General features: G+C 38.3%; 1 protein-coding gene across 2 annotated transcripts in view; it reads right to left on the bottom strand.

Annotated features, from left to right (window-relative positions):
- Positions 1-20615, bottom strand: part of DLG2 (discs large MAGUK scaffold protein 2) — a 2272173-nt gene that overhangs the window by 1758390 nt on the left and 493168 nt on the right. For both annotated transcript variants that reach the window (XM_030918836.1, XM_030918835.1), the window contains exon 5: positions 4905-5000. In XM_030918836.1, the coding sequence (XP_030774696.1) occupies positions 4905-5000 (96 nt within the window). The remainder of the gene's footprint in view (positions 1-4904; positions 5001-20615) is intronic.

The following is a 20615-nucleotide window of genomic DNA, read 5'->3' as shown; positions in this document are numbered from 1 at the left end:
TGGGATTGCTGGGTCAAATGGTATTTCTGGTTGTAGATCTTCGAGGAATTGGCACACTGTCTTCCACAATGGTTGAACTAATTTACATTCCCACCAAGAGTGTGAAAGCATTCCTATTTCTCCACAGCCTTGTCAGCATCTATTGTTTGTTGCTTTTTAATAATTGCCATTCTGACTGGCATAAGATGGTACCCCATTGTGGTTTTGATTTTCACTTCTCTAGTGATCAGTGATGTTGAGCTTTTATTCATATGTTTGTTGGTCACATAAATGACGTATTTTGAGAAGTATCTGTTCATGTCCTTTGCCCACTTTCTAATAGGGTTGCTTTTTTCTTGTAAATTTCTTTAAGTTCCTTGTAGATTCTGGATATTATACCTTTGTCAGACGGGTAGATTGCAAAAATTTGCTTCCATTCTGTAGGTTGCCTGTTTTCCCTGATAGTTTCCTTTGCTGTGCAGAAACCCTGTAGTTTAATTAGATTCCATTTGTCAATTTTGGCTTTTGTTGTTATTGCTTTTGGCATGTTCGTCATGAAGTCTTTGCCCATGCCTATGTCTTGAATGATATTGCCTAGGTTTTCATCCAAGGTTTTTATGGCTTTGGGTTTCCATTTAAGTATTTAACCCATCTTGAGTTAATTTTTGTGTAAGGTTTAAGGAAGGGGTCAAGTTTCAGTTTTCTGCCTATGGCTAGCCAGTTTTCCCAGCATCATTTATTAAATATGGAATCCTTTCCTCATTGCTTGCTTTTGTCTGGTTTGTTGAAGATCAGATGGTTGTAGATGTGTGGTGTTGTTTCTGAGGTCTCTGTCCTGTTCCCTTGGTCTATATCTGTTTTGGTACCAGTACCATGCTGTTTTGGCTACTGTCGCCTTGTAGTATAGTTTGAAGTCAGGTAACATGATGCCTCCAGCTTTGTTCTTTTTGCTCAGGATTGTCTTGGCTATATGGGCTCTTTTTTGGTTCCATATGAAATTTAAAGTAGTTTTTTTCTAATTCTGTAAGAATGTCAATAGTATTTTGATGGGAATAACATTGAATCTATAAAGCACTTTGGGCAGTATGGCCATATTCATGATATTGATTCTTCCTATCCACGAGGATGGAATGTATACTTGTTTGTGTCATCTCTTATTTCAGTATGGTGAATATTCTATTGACCAAGTGGATGAACCAGGATAAATCTTGATTATTTAATGCCAATTCCCATTCCATCTTTGTTGTAATAATCGTCTGCACTTTGGAAATCACTGAACTCATTGATTCAGGTAGTAAATACCATAAACTACAATGTTTGGTCCTTATCTCTACAGAATATACTATACTTCATTGTTTTCAAGCAAGTATAAAAAAACAGAATCCTAAATACAGATGTAATAAATATAATATCATATCTGTAGTGTTTGTATTGCTTTAGGGACAGTAAACACATTAATGTTGGATTTATTAAATAAAGCTTTATAAATATATGAGACTTAACAATATTCAAACTTGACCAAATGGAATGAGCTACCTTGGGAGGTAGTATATATCCTATAACTTGAGGTTTTCCAGTAGATGATATAATCCGTTTAAGCAGACTGACAATAAACATAATTTAAAACTAAGGAAAGTCACTACTCTGCATTATCATTAAAATTACCTTTAATCCTGATTCTATAATATTTTCAAACTTGACCCTCTGGAAAGATTAACTCAAAAACATCAGCTTTTAAATTATTATTTTAAATTATTATTATTATTTATTATTTTAAATTATTATTGTTTTAAATTATTGTAAGAAGAACCACATAACCTTTAATTTATAATATTGACCACTCTTAAATGTAGTGTTCAATAGTGCTAAGTATATTACATTTTTGTGAAACAGATACCTAGATGAGTTTTTCATCTCGAAAAACTGAAACTATATATACCCAATAAACATTAATTTCCCCTCCCTCATCTCTCCAGCCCTAGGCAACTACCTTTCTACTTTCTGTTTCTATGAGTCTGCCTACTTTAGATACTTCATAGGAGTGAGATCACACAGTGTTGGTCCTTTTGTGACTGGCTTATTTTGCTTAGCATAATACCCTCAAGGTCCATTAATGTTAGCGTATGATAGGATTTCCTTTTGTTCCTAAGGCTACGTAATGTGTCTGTGTGTGTGTGTGTGTGTGTGTGTGTGTGTGTGTGTGTGTGTGACATTTTCTTTATCCATTCTTCTGTTAATGGACATTTGGGCTGTTTCCACCACTTGACTATTGCAAATAAGGCTGTGATGAACATGGCTGTGTAAATATTTCTTCCAGATCCTGCTTTGAATTCTTTTGGATATTTACCCAGTGGTAGAATTGCTGGATCATATGATAATTCTATTTTTAAGATTTTCAAGAATCTTTATACTGTTTTTCATAATGGTGGCACCATTCCCACCAACAGCGTACAAGCATTTCAATTTCTGCATATCTTTATCAATACATTATTTTCTGTTCTTTTGACAGCAGCTATTTAACAGAGTATAAATATATACTATAGCCTAAAAATAATTAAGAGCAATGCTGAAATTCTCTAAAACACATAATTATTCTATTCTATCAAAGTATACTAAATGTATCATAATTGAAAGGACTCATAAGTTATTTATTTTTATTTATTTATTTTTTTGAGATGGAGTCTTTCCCTGTTACCCATGCTAGAGTACAGTGGCTCTACCTCAGCTCACTACAACCTCCAACTCCCAGGTTCAAGCAATTCTCCTGCCTCAGCCTCCCAAGTAGCTGGGATTACAGGCACACACTACCACACCTGGCTAATTTTTGTATTTAGTAGAGGCAGGGTTTCACCATATTGGCCAGGCTGGTCTCAAACTCCTGGCCTCAAGTGATCCACCTGCCTTGGCCTCCCAAAGTGCTGGGATTACAGGCATGGGCTACAGCCACCAGCCCCATAAATTATTAATATCTAATCAGTCTCTCACTTGAGATTAGGGTTTAGATTGGGAAACTGAGGCACACAGATAGTCTAAGTGACTTGCCTGAGAACACTCAAATAGTAAGTGTACAAAGACAATAATCTAACATCTATGTTTCCCGCTATGACTTACTCTTACACGATTCTTCTTTATGAGTCTGATATGTGTCCTACAGTCAAATGTGTTTCTACCTTGTTACCTCTCTGCTCTTGCTGAAAGAAACCTAACTTTCTGCCCCACCCATTGTGGTACTTGCATGATATTTACTTAGTCCCTTAATCAACCAGTTCTAATTCATAAGATTGGCTAGACTCTGTTTTCTGCGGAAAAAGATAAAATATCAAACAATTAAAACAGTATTAAAACAAAGATATTCCTAAATGCATTTAGTGCTCTACTCATTTCTCCAAATGCATGCAATATCTAGAGTATTTCCCTATCAATCCTTTCATATATAACTATCCCATTTCATCCTCTTTATATTCCTATAGTATAGTCACAATAGGTATAATCTCATTGTATCTCATTTCAGGCACAATAAAAAGTCATTTAATGTGCCTGAGGTCACATGACTAATTTGTGATAGAGCCAAGATATAAATCCTGGTTTCTGACTTTGGATCTTTTGTTCATTCCATTCTACCACACTGTCCTATTTTTCATATTACACTTAGTTCTCAACAAATATGCCCCATCTCCTCTCAAGGTGTTTTCTTAGTTGTTCCAATGTGATTTAAAATTTAAGATGTCATAATTGAATTAGTTAACTCTATCTACCCATTAGTCAACTTTCCTCCAAATAACCCCATTTTTGCTCTGATACCACCTAACTCTCAATTTACTTAGTCACCAAGTCCTGTCAATTATTTCTTTAAGATTCCTCATTTCTCTATAAGCTGATTAAAAATTTTCATTGTTTCTCACTAGGACTCTGGAATATCAAATCTCCAAACTTTACGTTTTGTATATTAGGTTTATTTAAACACAGAATATATCCCTAAAAATTACTCCCAATTATTTTAAATTGTTCAAAGGAAATAACAGGAATAAAATAAAGAAACCATATTAATATGAAGTATTTATTTGTCATTAAAGGTCTAAAGTTTTCATTAATATCTTCATTTTTATTTTCCAAATGTTAATAAAAATATCCTCAATAAAATAAATGCAAAACTTGCAATTAATTTCAATAGTATGAATATCTACTATTTGCCAAGCAGTACTAAGCATGTTCATATTCAGGATCTCATTAAAATTTCAAAAGTACCCTATAAGATGAGGAAATGGAAGCTTTTAGCGTTTAAGCAGCATAAGCTAGCAATATGCTCTCCAATTATGAAATCAAAGGTTTCTCTAATATATTTTTCAGCATTTATTTAATTTAGCTGCCTGGAAGGTTGGCACATTTGTATCCCACTTAGGACTAATGACTTCATTTTCAGGAAGCAAAAATACAAATATCCTTGCAAACAGCCAGGAAGTCCAAAAATGTGTTTTCTAAGTATTCATGAGCCCAGCATGGATGTCCACCCCCCCTCTCTTCTTTTGGAAAAGAAACAGTCTCATTGCCAAATTAGATAACTTCCTTTCCTGAAAGCACATTTTGCATTTTATTACTGTCTCAAATAGTTAACATCTTCTAGGTTAAATGAAAGTATTTTTCAAGAGAGGAAGGTGAAATAGCTTACAAAATGATTGTGTGATAACCAGCACCTTAAGACTACCTACTAAAACACAGAACCCAAAATGAAACACACAACTACTCAAAACGATACACATTCAGTGTCAGCTCAGAAGCCTGAGAACCCAATATGCTGACCAGGCCAAAGCTAGAAATTAGGTTACACATTTTCTTTTCTTTCTTTAACACTACTAGCACTATCCACAGAGAACAAGACAAACCTTACCCATGAAGCCTAGCAAGAAAGAAAACAGTGTAACACTTACAGTTGTCGTCTCATCAGTTTCATTTTCAAAACACTGATTTTCTTTATTTTGCTCAATACATGAAGCATTTTCCTTTGGTCCACTGCAATCTGTAAGCTAAAATAAAAGTTGAAAAAATCAATACTACTTTTTTATTTTCTGCAATGTATATTGTTTTCAAACATTGAATATACACATTAAAATATCTAAGGCCTGAATAAATATTATTAGATGTTGCTTTTTTCAATTTTAGCATATGAATGTACTATCTAACCCATTTTTATATTGCTCCCAAAGAGAAAACATAAAATGGGACAGTTATTCAAAGGCAAATTTTAAATTTCAAAGGTTTCCAGCAGGGAGTGTTGAACATGGACTATTCAAAACTAAATTGATGATCTGGTTAAAGCTGAGCTTGGTTAATGAGAAGATGAAGATGAGGGCTGATTTCACTTTATGTAAGTTCTCATACTTGTAGAAATCTCTATGGAAGCTATTGTAGCTCTCAGAACTAGCAGTGGCACTGACTGCCTTTGCTTTGGGCTATCTTTTTATAACTACAGCTTTAGATGATAAAAATAATGTCTACTTTCAAAGCAAAGGGTAGGTTTGCTTACTGACCATTATAAAATAGGTGTTACCCAAACTGAGGGAACACAACCTACAACATGACCCATTGCATATGACTGTATCATGTGACCATCTTTGCCTCGCACTGTAAAAATTGGGACTTGATAAATTGGTACAAGAAAATGTTGATACTCTATTGCTGTTGGTGCAAGTAATTAGTCTCTGTCCTACAATTCTTTTGGCAGCATCGATGAAATTGTGCCAGACTAAATTCTTAGTTTGCAAGTAGGATACAATCTTAAACTCCTCACAGTTCTTGACAGTGACAAGGATGGAACGCTGACAGATTCATAGTGTTCTGGAAGAGGAAGGATCAGAGACTTCTAAGCTGATGAAAGGGTTTTGTGGAACATCTTTAGGAACTGGGTAGTAAACATGCTGACCGCATTGAATGTTTGACTGCATAATAAGAATTCCTCACTTTAGGCCAGGCACAGTGGCTCACACCTGTAATCTCAGTACTTTAGAAGGCCAAGGAGGATGGATCACCTGAGGTCAGGAGTTTGAGACAAGCCTGGCCAACATGGCGAAACCCTATCTCTACTAAAAATATAAAAATTAGCCAGGCCTGGTGGCATGTGCCTGTAATCCCACTTACTCAAGAGGCTGAAGCAGGAGAGTCACTTGAACCAGGGAGGTGGAGGTTGCAGTGAGCCACAGCACTCCAGCCTGGGTGACATAGCAAGACTGTCTCAAAAAAATAAAATCAAAAATAAATCCCTCACTTTAATGCACATTAATGAGGAGAAATTTCTGAAGTGGTTGCAGGCTAGGACAGCTCCCAAAGGGTTTTTGCCCATTCTCCACTGGCTGGGAGAACTTCCTCACCAACCTACTGGCCAGCCTCAGTTTCTAAGATTCACTCTAAAAGGAGTGGGTGAGCAGAAACTTCCACTCCTTTTCAGGCAATAGCTATAGAGACATGTACCTGCACTGGTTGTGAAAGCAGAGAAATTTGCAACCACAGTAGACAGAAAGATTTCTCTGATTCTAGTCTATTGTAGATGCTCCTCTTCTCTGCTCCCATAGTTTACATCTATCATTGTAGTTAGCATATTGCAAATTACATTAATGTGTATGTGTATATATATATGTGTGTGTGTGTGTATCTGATACATGTGTGTCTATGCGTGTTTATCTGTCCCATTAGAGTACCTCGGAAGACAAGCAGGATATCTTACTGTTTTTCAGTCTCCAGGATCAATATATATTTGTTTAATGAATGAAAAATAAAGATTAAATTAGATGAAGAATTGATGCACAGATAGATGAATAAACTGAGAAGATGTGCCATCTCATGAAGAGCAGTGTCAGACTCAACCACCCTGGGATACTCAGGTAGCCTCTGTATCAGAAACATAGAGCTCTTTATTTTGTGCTCCCCACTTTGGGCCACTCCTCTTTGGTCCCATGAACTATCCAAACAAATCAGAGCCGTCAATCTGACTATCTCTCTCATGTAGATGTACACAGTAAGGACCTGTCCTGTGATGAGACCCACTGGAATCAAGATGCTGATTGAGCCTGCACTGCCACCATTGCTCCATTGCTACCTGGATCCATCATCATACTGAACATGGCAGCACATCCTCCATCATAGACTAAGCACAAAGTAAACGACTACTTCCCAGGCAGAGGCTACCTGTGTGTCCTAAGGTGGTTGAGCTCAGCATTTCTTTTAGCCAGATCAGAGCCCTTATTCATGGTTAATACATTTGTTCATCTATCTATGCATCTCTTTGTGATGGTTAATACTGAGTGTCAACTTGATTGGATTGAAGGATGCAAAGTATTGATCCTGAATGTGTCTGTGAGGTTGTTGCCAAAAAAGATTAACATTTGAGTCAGTGGGCTGGGAAAGGCATCCTTAATCTGGGTGGGCACCATCTAATCAGCTGTCAGTGCAGCCAGAACATAAAGCAGGCAGGAAAACGTGAAAAGATTAGACTGGCCTAGCCTCTCAGCCTATATCCTTCTCCCATGCTGGATGCTTCCTGCCCTTGAACATTAGACTCCAAGTTCTTCAGTTTTGGGACTTGGACTGGCTTTCCTTGATCCTCAGCTTGCAGATGGCCTATTGTGGGACCTTGTGATCATCTTAGTTAATACTTATGTATGTATATGGTTCTAGAGGGACAGAATATTAAGGATGAAGTCCTTTCATTGGTTTGGGGGTTTCTGGAGTTGGATGCTTAATTAACATGATTAGACCCAAAAATGCTAAGGACTCTACTTCTAGTAGTATGGAGAACACTGATAGTCCTTGGCATGAACTGTTTAGAGAGTTATGCAAAATGAATGCATTTGACATTCCTGATTCACCATTCGTGACAGGCAAGGAGTTTAGTGACTCTATACATAATACCTTTGACTATATGTGGAGAATCAAGGAATATAACGAAGCTGGTTGGTTGCTCCTGAGTTCAGTGGACAAAGTGATGAAAGGAAATGATGAAATCAGGGATTCTAATTCCAGCTTCAGAAGCAGATACTGAGCCTCAAATCTGCTAAGATTGCCCTGAGTGAAAGTCTTATCTCCTGTAGAGAAAGACATGAAACTGTGGGAAAACAGACACAAGACCTTAAAGTGAGGGCACTGATTGGAAAAGAATGGGACCCTGCAACTTGGAATGGCAATGTTTGGGAGGCCTCTCATGAAGCTGGGGACACTGAGTTTGTAAACTCTGACAAAACATTTTTTGCCAAAAGAAATAGCTTCCCCACTCCCAGTAGTGGCAACATCCCCTCCCCGACCCATGCTGCCATCAGCCTTTCCACCTTTGTCTGAGGAGATAAACCCTTCACTGCCTGAGGAAATAGCGTGATGGCCTCCCCTGAGGCAGTTGCCAGGCAAGATAATGTTGATTCTCCTCAGGAGCCACCCCCAACAGCCCTGTTTGCTTCTAGACTTATAACCAGACTGACATCCCAGTGGACCCTACAGGTGAGGCTCAGAGTGTGACATATGAGGAGGTACACTACACTCAAAAAGAACTACTTGAATTTTCTAATTTATATAAACAGAAATCTGAAGAACAGACATGGGAATGGATATTAAGGGTATGGGATAATGGTAGAAGGAACATAGGGTTGGATCAGGCTGAATTTATTGATCTGGGCCCACTAAGTAGGGATTCTGCATTTAGTGTTGCAGCTCAAGTGAAAAAAAGGTTGTAATAGTTTATTTGCTTGGTTAGCTGAAACACGGATTAAAAGACCTACTGTGAGCAAGCTGGAAATGCCTGATCTCCTTTGGTGTACTGTAGAGGAAGGGATCCAAAGGCTTAGGGAGACTGGGATGGTGGAGTGGATTAGTCACTGTAGATCTACTCATCCCAGATGGAAAAGTCAGAAGATATATTCTTGACCAATGCCTTGCAAAATGGATTTGTGAGGGCAGCACCTGCATCTTTGAAGGGCCCTGTAATTGCTCTTCTCTGTATGTCAGATCTAACAGTAGGAACCGCAATCACTGAACTACAAAATTTAAATACGCTGGGAATAATGGGATCCCGAGGTGGCAGGGGCCAAGGGGTAGCACTCAACCTTCAAAGGCAAGGTGGGCATAGCTACCATAACAGACAGCAGAGGCAAAATGGCAATCAGAATAGTCTGACTCATGTAGAGCTCTGGCACTGGCTAACTAATCATGGTATTTCTATAAGTGAAATTGATAGGAAGCCTACTGCATTCTTAATTTATACAAGCAGAAAACTTCTAGGTCAAATGGACAAAAGACTAATTTGAATTGTAAAAACAGGTATTCATGGCCCCTCAATCAGTTTCCAGACTTGAATCAGTTTACAGACTCAGAACCTCTTGAATGAAGGGGAGGTCAGGTCCCCTTGAGGAAGGACGCCATTACACTACCAACAATTTATGCTGTTAATTTTTCTCTCTCCTCCCCCAAGGAGACCTCCAGTCTTTTACCAGGGTATCTGTGCACTGGGGAAAGGGAAATGTTCAGACATTTCAGGGATTACTGGACACTAGCTCTGAGCTGACGTTGATTTCAGGGGACCCAAAACGTCATTGTGGTCCTCCAGTTAAAGTAGGGGCTTATAGAGGTCAAGTAATTAATAGAGTTTTAGCTTGGGTCTGACTTACAGTGGGTCTGGACTCATTCTATGGTCATTTCCCCAGTGCCAGAAGGCATAATTGGCATATACATACTTGCAAACTGGCAGAACCTCCACATTGGCTCCCTGACTGGTAGGATGAGGGCTATTATGGTGGGAATGCCAAATGTAAGCCATTAGAGCTCCCTCTACCTAGAAAAACAGTAAATCAAAAAACAATACTCCATCCCTGGAGGGACTGTGGAGATTAGTGCCAACACCAAGGACTTGAAAGATGCATGGGTGGTAATTCCCACTACATCCCCATTCAACTCTCCTATTTGGCATGTGCAGAAGACAGATGGATTTTGGAGAATGACAGTGGATTATCGTAAGCTTAACCAAGTGGTGACTCCAATTGCAGCTGCTGTACCAGATGTGGTTTCATTGCTTGAGCAAATTAAAATATCTCCTGGTACCTGTTACACAGCCATTGACTTGGCAGATGACCTTTTCTCCATTCCTGTTCATAAGGTCCACCAAAATCAATTTGCCTTCAGCTGGTAAGGTCAACAACATACCTTTAATGTCCTTCCTCAAGGGTATATCAACTCTCCAGCTCTGTGTCATAATCTTATTTGGAAAGAACTTGATAGCTTTTTGCTTCCACAAGATACCACACTGGCCCATTACATTGATGACATTATGCTAATTGGATCCAGTGAGCAAGAAGTAGCAAACACACTGGACTTATTGGTGAGACATCTGCATGCCAGAGGATGGGAAATAAATCCACCTAAAATTCAGAGAACTTCTACCTCAGTAAAATTTCTAGGGGTCTAGTGGTGTGGGGCCTGTCAAAGTATTCCTTCTAAAGTAAAAAATAAGTTGCTGCATTTGGCCCCTCCTACAACCAAGGAGGAGGCACAATGCCTAGTGAGTGTACTTGGATTTTGGAAGCAACACATTCCTCATTCGGGTATGTTACTCCAGCCCATTTATTGAGTGACCCAAAAGGCTTTAAGTGTGTTCCAGAATAGGAGAAGGCTCTGCAACGGGTCCAGGCTGCTGAGCAAGCTGCTCTGTCATTTGCGCCATATGACCCAGCAGATCTAATGGTGCTTGAGATGTCAGGGGCAGATAGGGATGCTGTTTAGAGCCTTCGGCAGGCCCTCATAGGTAAATCACAGCAGGGTCTCCTAGGATTTTGGAGTAAGGCTCTGCCATCTTCTGCAGATAAGTACTGTCCTTTTGAGAGACAGTTCTCGGCCCGTTATTGGGCTTTGGTGGAAACTGTACGTTTGACTACAGGTCATCAAGTTGCCATGCAACCTGAACTGCCTATCATGAACTAAGTGCTTTCTGACTCATCTAGCCATAAAGTGGGTCGTGCACAGCAGCATTCCGTCAGCAAATGGAAGTGGTATACATGTGATTGGGCTCGAGGATGTCCTGAAGGCACAAGTAAGTTACGTGAGGAAGTGACTCAAATGCCAATGGTGTCCACTCCTGTCACCCCACCTTCTCTCCCCCCAGCCTGCACCAATGGCTTCATGGGGAGTTCCCTATGATCAGGTGACAGAGGAAGAAAAGACTAGGACCTGGTTCACAGATGGTTCTGCACAATATGCAGGCACCACCCAAAGTGGTGCAGCACTACAACCCCTTTCTAGGACATCACTGAAGGTCAAGAGTGAAGGGAAATCTTCCCAGTGGGCAGAAAGAAGTTCGAGCAGTGCACCTGGTTCCACACTTTGCATGGAAGGAGAAATGGCCAGATGTGTGATTATATGCTGATTTAGGGACTGGAGCCAATGGTTTGGCTAGATGGTCAGGGACTTGGAAGAAGCATGATTGGAAAATTGGTGACAAAGAAATCTGGGGAAGGGGTATGTGGATGGATCTCTGAGTGGTCAAAAACTGTGAAGACATGTGTATCCCATGTGATTGCTCACCAACGAGTGACCTCAGCAAAGGAGGATTTTAATAATCAGATGGATAGGATGACCTGTTCTGTGGACATCACTCAGCCTCTTTTCACAGCCACCTGTCATTGGCCAATGGGCCCATGAACAAAGTGGCCATAGTGGTAGGGATGGAGGTTATGCATGGGCTCAGCAACATGCACTTTCACTCACCAAGGCTGATCTGCCTGGCTATGGCCACTGCTGAGTGTCCAATTTGCCAGCAATAGAGACCAACACCAAGCCCTCAATATGGCACTATTCCTCAGGATGATCAGCCAGCTACCTGGTATCAGGTTTATATTGGACCTTTTCCATCATGGAAAGGGCAGAGGTTTGTCCTCACTGGAATAGACAGTTACTCCGGATATGGGTTTGCCTATCCTGCATGTAATTGTTCTACCAAGACTACTGTCTGTGGACTCACAGAATGCCTTATCCACTGTCATGGTATTCCACATAGCATTGCCTCTGACCAAGGCACTCACTTTACAGCTAAAGAAGTGCGGCAGTGGGCTCATGCTCATGCTCACTGGTCTTACCATGTTCCCCATAATCCTGAAACAGCTGGATTAACAGAATGGTGGAATATCCTTTTGAAGTCACAATTACAACACCAACCAGGTGACAGTACTTTGCAGGGCTTGACCAAAATTCTCCAGAAGGCTGTGTATGCTCTGAATCAGCATCCAATATATGCTACTCTTTCTCCCATAGTCAGGATTCACAGGTCCAGGAATCAAGGGGTGGAAGTGGAAGTGGCACCACTCAACATCACTCCTAGTGATCCACTAGCAAAATTTTTGCCCCTGTTCCTGCAACATTATGTTCTGCTGGCCTAGATGTCTTATTTCCAGAGTGACAAATGCTGCCCCCAGGAGACATGATACCATTAACCTGGAAGTTAAAATTGTCACCTGGACACTTTGGGCTCCTCCTACCTTGAAGTCAACAGGCTAAGAAGGGAGTTACAGCGTTGGCTGGGGTGACTGACACAGACTGTCAAGATGAAATCAGTGTACTACTCTACAACAGAGGTAAGGAAGTGTATGCATGGAATACAAATCTATTAGGGCGTCTCTTAGTATTACCATGCCCTGTCATTAAGGTCAATGGGAAATGACAACAGCCCAATCCAGGAAGGACTACAAATGGCCCAGACCCTTCAGGAATGAAGGTTTGGGTCACTCCACCAGGAAAAAAAAAACACACACACAACCTACTGAGGTGCTTGCTGAAGGCAAAGGGAATAAGGGACTATAGAATGGTTAGTAGAAGGTAGTCATCAATACCAGCTGCAAGAATGAGGATTGTAATTGTCATGAGTATTTCTTCCTTCTTTTGTTAAAAACATGTGTGTCCATATATACACTTATACTAAGAAAATATCTTCATTTTATTTCCTTTTTCCTTTATTATGTGACATAAAATTTATTGCCTTCATATCAGCATTGAAGTATTGTTAACTTTATGTAATAGTATTTGGGTTGGGGATTGGTGCATTTCCAGTTGTAGGAAGAATAGTTGTATTATGTTAGATAAAACTGTGGCCTTATTATTGTTTTATTTGAATATTATGTATGATCTCAGGAGATGTGTGTGGATTCAAGTTGACAACGGGTGGACTTGTGATGGTTAACGCTGAGTGTCAACTTAATTGGATTGAAGAATGCAAAGTATTGATCCTGGGTGTATCTGTAAGGTTGTTGCCAAAGGAGATGAACATTTGAGTCAGTGGGCTGGGAAAGGCAGACCCACCCTTAATCTGAGTAGGCACCATCTAATAACTTCCAGCACAGCTAGAATATAAAGCAGACAGAAAAACGTGAAAAGACCAGACTGGCCTAGTTTGCCAGCCTACATCCTTCTCCCATGCTGGATGCTTCCTACCCCCGAACATCAGATCTTCAGTTTTGGGACTCTGGCTGGCTTTCCTGTAGATGACCTATTGTGGGACCTTGTGATTGTGTGAGTTAATACTTAATAAACTCATATATATATCTATATATATGTATATATATACACACACATATATACACATATATACATATATATAGACACATACACACACACACACAATTAGTTCTGTCCCTGTAGAGAACTCTAACTAATACACTATCTAATCTTGTATATTTTTCATTTATTAAGTAACTATTTTTTGATCTCTGGAGACAAAATGACAGTAATATGGACTGCCTGTCCTCTGAGGAACTCTAATTGGCCAGAGAAATATAAAAATATGTAATTTATATTACATATATAGATCATGATAATAGAAAGTATGGGAGGAGCATCTATTATTAGACTGTGGAATCATGAAGGTTTCCTGAAAGATATAACGTTGAAATAATACTGAAGACAAAGGAGATTATCTAGGCAAGTAGGAGTGTTCGATCTAATAGAAAATAGTGTGGGTTTGAAAGGCAGCATGCTCTGAAGGAAAAGGCATGAATTTTAGAGTAAGGAGGAAATGGATTAAAATCCTTTCACTTCCACCTACTATCTATGTGGAAAGGAAGCAATATTTAAATTCTATGACTATCATCATTGAAAATATGGAGATAGTGCCACCCATTGCATAGGGTCTTCTTCCACCTTACTAACCATCCTATAGCTGAGTTGGATGCCTTGGATTGTAGGGGAGAGAAAAATAGCTTTCCTCTACCCTCCTACATTCTTTGGCTGAGCTACAAATTAAATTGACATCAGGCAGCTTAACTGGAGAGAAACTATTCTAATATCATGTGTACCCATGTATGCATGGGAATCTCACAAAAATATGAAACTCAAAAAAGGGACAGAATTCCCTTATTCCCCAGATTGAAGCTTATTTAGCATTCTGAGCTACAGAGAGAAATAAGGGCTTGGGGTTTCTGGGGCTGGTGAAGCCAAATTATAGAAAGGTGAGGGGAAGAAATGTATATTGAATAAAGGTTGCCTTGTTATGCAGATCAAAGTCTCTCATCTGATAAAAGTTGTCATAGAGTAACTCTCTTTCTGACACAAATACCTTTACTAATGAAAATCTCCTATATAAATGTAAATTTCCTTCATAAAAGGGGAGTTTTTCAGAGCTACTTCAGTGTCTGCAGTTTCACAAAATAACAAGCTTTAAAAAATTCAATATGCCAAAGAGGAATATTTGGGCCTGGCACTCTGGTCTCCTACAGTCATTTTTGGGTGGCATACCCTGGACCCCATTGGGATTTACAATCTTCCTACCTCGTACCAGATGTTGTCCCATATATACATACATACAAAGCACTCAGTCTCAATATCATGACTGATTCTCTATGTCTTTATGTTTCCACCATTACTCCATCCCCTGGTAACTTGCTGTCAATTATGCTCTCATAGAAATAGTAAATTTCTTCTATGCTTTTATTCTTCCTTCATTTAAAAAAAAAAGACCCTGATCACTTCAAAACTTTAATCTATCTCTGACTTTCTCCTCCCCAGAGTCAATTCTGTTGAAAGACATAACAGAAGTAGTAATAGCAACAATACAACCAAATCATTTAATGAAGAGTTACAATAAACTAGGCCTCTCTTCAAGGATGTTGATATATATTTTATGTGCATTATCTTATTAGATTAAAAAGCAACTCATGAAGTAGGCTTATGATCTTTATTTTCTGGGTGACAGAACAGAACTTATTTCTTCCTGAATGAAAAGCCTACATAACTAACTAATAAACTAAACTCTGGAGCCACTTTCTTACTGCCCACTCATCCTTTCAAATTGTGGTTCCCAGACCAGCAGCATCAGCACCACCCACAATGTCTTAGCAAGATCAACTCTTCAGCCTACTGAATCAAACCAGTAGGGGTGGAGCCCTAAATTCTGTGTTTCGATGAGCTCTCCAGGTGATGCTGACACACGCTAGTTTGAAAACCTCTGATCTAGTTAACAAATGTTAAATTATTGCAAGTTAGCAAGGTATAAGACACATTTAGGAAGAGATAGATGATTCTTGGCACAATGGAAAATTAATGCCTAATGAGTGCAGTCTCTAGTCACTTCCAAGCATTTGTTGCCAGACGTTTAAAACTATCAAGAGAACTTAGAAGTCTGAACTTTTATGTGAAATATCTTGACTTCTAAATGTTGACAACATAAACAAGAGGTTATGGGAGGCCATTGTTTTGGACTGAGTTCCTTCACTAGGCCCCAAAAGACCAGACCGAATCAGAACGGAGTCATTCATGCTAGGTGACACATAATCAAACTAGCCTTTAAAATGGGACAGTTTTCTAAAGAACAAGAGATTCGCAGCAACCCATTAGAAGAGGCCCCATGGCCCCATCTAAGTAAACTGGCCTGATAAGAATGTCTCATCTATTTTAACTCTACAAGGAAAGGACTTTGAAATGACCAATCTGCTTTTTATTCCTTATTTCTGCTTCTTTCAGCTCCTTTCTGCCTATAAGGTCAATAGGCTCTGCTCAGCTCATCAGAACACCTTTCTGCTTCATAGATGGAAGGCTGCCTGATTTCAACAAATTTAATTTAATGACCAAATTGGTTTTCAGGAAATTTTGTTCTTTGACAGCAACCATATATTTTTAAAATACCATCTGAACAAACATGCAGTAGGCCAAACAAAATATAAACCTGGGCTGCAGTTTGCGTAAGGGCATCCAGTTTGCAACCTCTGTATTAATCCCCAAAGGCTACCTTCTCTTCCCTGAATACTGAACTTTTAAAACTCACCAAGAACCTTCTAGTCCTCACTGTCTTTCTAGTTCTGTCCAAATGAAAAGCCTACGCAACTAACTACTACACTAAACTCCTGAATCACATCTTTACTGCCCACTCATCCTTTCAAATTGTGATCCCCAGACCAGCAGCATCAGTGCCACCCAGAAATTTGTTAGAACCTTTCTCTTTCTATAGTCTTCATTATCTTCTACTTTTTCTGACATTTCACACCATTGACCTCTTCCCCCTTTTTGAAAGTTTTACCTATATTCAGAAACATCTCTCTCTCCTGTTTGCCAACCAATCTCTTGAACTCTCCTTCTCTGTCATTTCCTCTTCCTCCTTTTAACTCCTGAATCAGCTGTTACTTCGAAATTCCTTTTCTTTATCACTTCTCTCAATACTCGCTACTCAATGATTCTTAATATAGCCTTTAGGAAGACATTCTTCCCAATTTCTGGTCCTACATTTTCAATTGCATGTTTGTATTTCCTCTAAAAAATCACATTGGTACCTCAAATCTGTTCTATCTAAATGTAATCATCTTTTTTTTCAGAACCCAATTTGGCTACCTGCCTCTTGGTAATTCCACTACCCAATTTCTTAAGGACGATTTATGACTCCCTCCTCCACAAAGCCTGGCTGATCCTCTCACTTTTTATAACTGGATGGGCTCTCTCAATCTATAATGCCTTTAGGAAATATTCTTCTCCATTACACCTTTAATAATGATTAGTCCACCTGATCTCTTGGAACAACCTAGAATATAAAAAAGGAAGAATAAACTTGTCATTGCTTATATATTTATCTTTTCCATTCAAGTAGATTTAAAGCCTTCAACACAATAAGTTTATTACCATTTTGACATCCTTCATAGTGCCTTAACAAAGTGAATGCACATAGATATTTATTAAGTTGTTTAATTACACAGTGTTTACACAAGTATATTCTAGATTACACAATCTATATTCTAGATTACACAAGTATATTCTAGATTACACAATTTGCCAACTTTACTTTAAATGTATTCATCTTTTATATACATATCAGAAAAATTTCCTGTATAAAAGAATCTTACAATAAACTTAGAAAAATCTAGAACACTTTTGTAGAGTAAATAAGTACTCAGTGATTTAACTGTTTGGTAGATTACTTTTTTATTTATTTATACTATTTTGCTTGAACCCAGTATTCTTTTCTTTGGAAATGAATGTCAGTACTAATGAGAATCATGTACAAAATCTGTGTCCTTGCAGGAACCAAAAGCCATATAAACTCTAAAAATTTAAGTCAAAAAAGTTAAACAGAGTTCTATGACGCCAGGTCACTGGGAAGCACTGCCCCTTCCCATCCTCTAAGAATGTGAAGGGTACAGATCAGCCTGCCTCAGATCCCAGTTGTGCTCTGGAGTAATCCAATTATATTAATATTTCCTGGGTTTCATATTTATAGAATGCCTAGCTTACTTAACTCTATACTATTCTCTTTATACAAAAGAAATGTTACAAACTACAGAGGTATGAGGTGAGGAGGAGTCTTTTGGTGGGGTTCAGAACATGCTACCCCAAAATAGGGCCATGTAGCATTGGAGAAAACAGCGGAATCAGAAAGGTCACTCTCACTTTCCCCTCACCCTGAAGCAAGTGATAAAACCTTCATTCCAGAGGGTGTGGCTTTCCTCTCACCCTGAAGCAAGTGATAAAACCTTCATATCCAGGAAACCTCCCTATACCCAGAAGGAAAGAACATCCTTGTGCTGAAAGACACAGAGAAGACAAGAAGAACCGGAACAGACCTTAAGTCCGCCTAGTTTATTACCATTAGATCATATCTCTTTTGCCAATCATACTTCTGCATGGCTATCCACTCTTCATCAAACTCAGCGTAAAAATACACAGGTTTCCCTGTTTCTTTGGGTCTTCACTTCTGTGTCATGTAAAACTTACGTTAAATTAATGCATATGCATTTCTCTTGTTAATCTGTCTTTTATTATAGGGGTCTTAGCTACGAACCTAGCAATGGATAAGGAAAAGATATTATTTTCTTCCCCTACACTTTTATTTTACAGAAAACAGCATGCTACCACTTTATAGACTACTTCAGCATTACAAACAATGGATAAGTTTAAACTGAGTAGTTCTCCTCTGCTGAAATAATAATAAACTTCATTATCTTAGCCTAAAGGCCTCAGGATTCCTTGAAAAACTGGGCACAGACAAATAAAACTAGGCACAACCTAGGAGTTCAAGAGAAGAGAGTATCAGTTATCAAGAAAAGTGTCCAACTTATTTGTTGATGCAATATACATGTATTAAATTCTATTACATGCAAAGCATTAAAGATGTTTTGGGGAAAACACAAAGAAGACAGTGTCCAAAAACAATTCAGTGTAAGAAAGGAAATAAATATATATAAAAGTCACTATAAAACCATGTAGAAAGCTTTGATTATCAAAAATGAAGTACAGGCAATATGCTCTGAAACTTCAACAAAGGTTCAGTTCAATAAACATTTATTAAATGCTCACTATGCCAGTCCTTTAAGAAATGTAGAGTGAAGTGAAACAAGTATATAAACAGATCATTTCAATTCAATTTTGAAGTATTAGAACAGAATGATGTAGTTGGACAACTACATTTATCTAGTATTGATGAACCATAAGGCAAAAAGTTGTTAGAAATAAAATAGAAAAGGTAAGCAGAAGCCAGTTTAGGAGAATCTTAGACATTACACCAAAGAATTTAGATTATCCCAAAAAATAGGGAATCAAAAAAGGGTTGAGGTGAGAAATGATGGGGAAGAGTAAAGGGGTCAAATGGGAAAACATTTTAAAAGTAAAGATCTCACAGACTTATTTTACATTTTTTCTTGATTTTTAAATGTATTCAAAATAACTTAAAGCTTATAAAAATTTTGCAGAAATAGGACAAAAAATATCATGTACCTTTCACACACATTTCCAGTTTTATAGTTGTTTATGGTAGCTGGTCTTATGTAGTATCAAGTACTTCATTACGTCAATGTCTTTGTCATTGCAAACCTTTAAAAAGTCTGGCTGATTACTATGCAGGTATGCAAATAATAAAAAAGGTTTCTATAAACTAACATAGAATTTTTTTTCAGGATACACTGTTAAAGTAAAACAAGCAAAGTGCTAAAGAACATGGTCATCCCCTCAGTACCCATGGGGAATTGGTTCCGGAAACCTTCACAGATACCAAAATTTGTGTATGCTCAAGTTCCTCATATAAAGTGAAGTAGTATTTGCATATAACCTACACATATCCTCCCAGATACTTTTAAACATCTCTGGGTTACTTATAATACCAAATACAATGGGAACACTATAAAAGTAGTGGTAGTACTGTATTTTATTTGTATTGTTTTTATTGCCATACTGTTATTTTTATTGTCTTTTAATATTTTTGATTTGAGGTTGATTGTATATGTGGATGCAGAACCTGTGGCTAAGAGAAGTTCAACTGTGTCTATAATATGCTATCTTTCATGTAAGTGTAGGTGCAAAGGAAATTTTCCCCTCCCTTTCTGAAAGTTCCAGTTTGCTGAAATAAACTGATAACATGAAAAACGGTATGTAAACATATTAACATGCAAGTATGCACAAAGTATGTATGAGCCATACAAAACTGAGACACAAAAAGGAGTGAGATGGCTAATGCTTAAATAGCACCCTCTTGATAGAGGAGAAGGAGATAAGAGAATGTAGGCAATTTTGAGGGGTAGTAAATGATTTTTAGGAGAGTTGATTGGGCCCAAGAACAGATCATCATTTGTGAATTGCTCTGTTTGGAAACTGAATGGGACCTTAAGAACAGACAATAGTTTGTGACAATCTGTCTACGTATATAATATTCCTGTCTTTCTCCCTGAAATATGAGTTTACTCTTCTCTAAATAATAACATTTCAGGGAAGGTATCCAAAGGAATTATGTCCCTTCTGGAGTAGCTTCAGAAAAAGAAACCAGAGAGTTTGACCCTGTGCTTGGGAAGAAACACAGAAGGTCAAAAAGTCATTTATTCTGAGACCTTTTAATTTCCTTTAATTCAAAGTACTAAGCATGTCAAAGAGCTATATTTTGGGTATCATTTTCTAAGCCCCAATGTAAGAAAGAAGGGAAAATAAAAACACGTATGTGTATCTCATTTGTCTAATGGGGGGGAAAGTTTGCCCAAGCCACCTAGGGTTCCTGGCTAAGCCTAAAAATAGGAGAAAAGCACATAAGTTTAATTCAATGAAAGTTTATACATCACATGGGAGCGAGCCATCAAAAGGAAATGAAGACCCAAAGACCCAAGGAAAACTGTATATTTCAAAATAAATCTGATAAAAGCAGTGGATAGTTGTGAAGAAACATG

This window comes from Rhinopithecus roxellana, chromosome 15 (assembly GCF_007565055.1).
Source record: "Rhinopithecus roxellana isolate Shanxi Qingling chromosome 15, ASM756505v1, whole genome shotgun sequence".
Lineage (NCBI taxonomy): Eukaryota > Metazoa > Chordata > Mammalia > Primates > Cercopithecidae > Rhinopithecus > Rhinopithecus roxellana.
The sequence above is the reverse complement of the archived record's forward strand: the minus strand, read 5'-3'. Positions and strand labels throughout refer to the sequence as shown.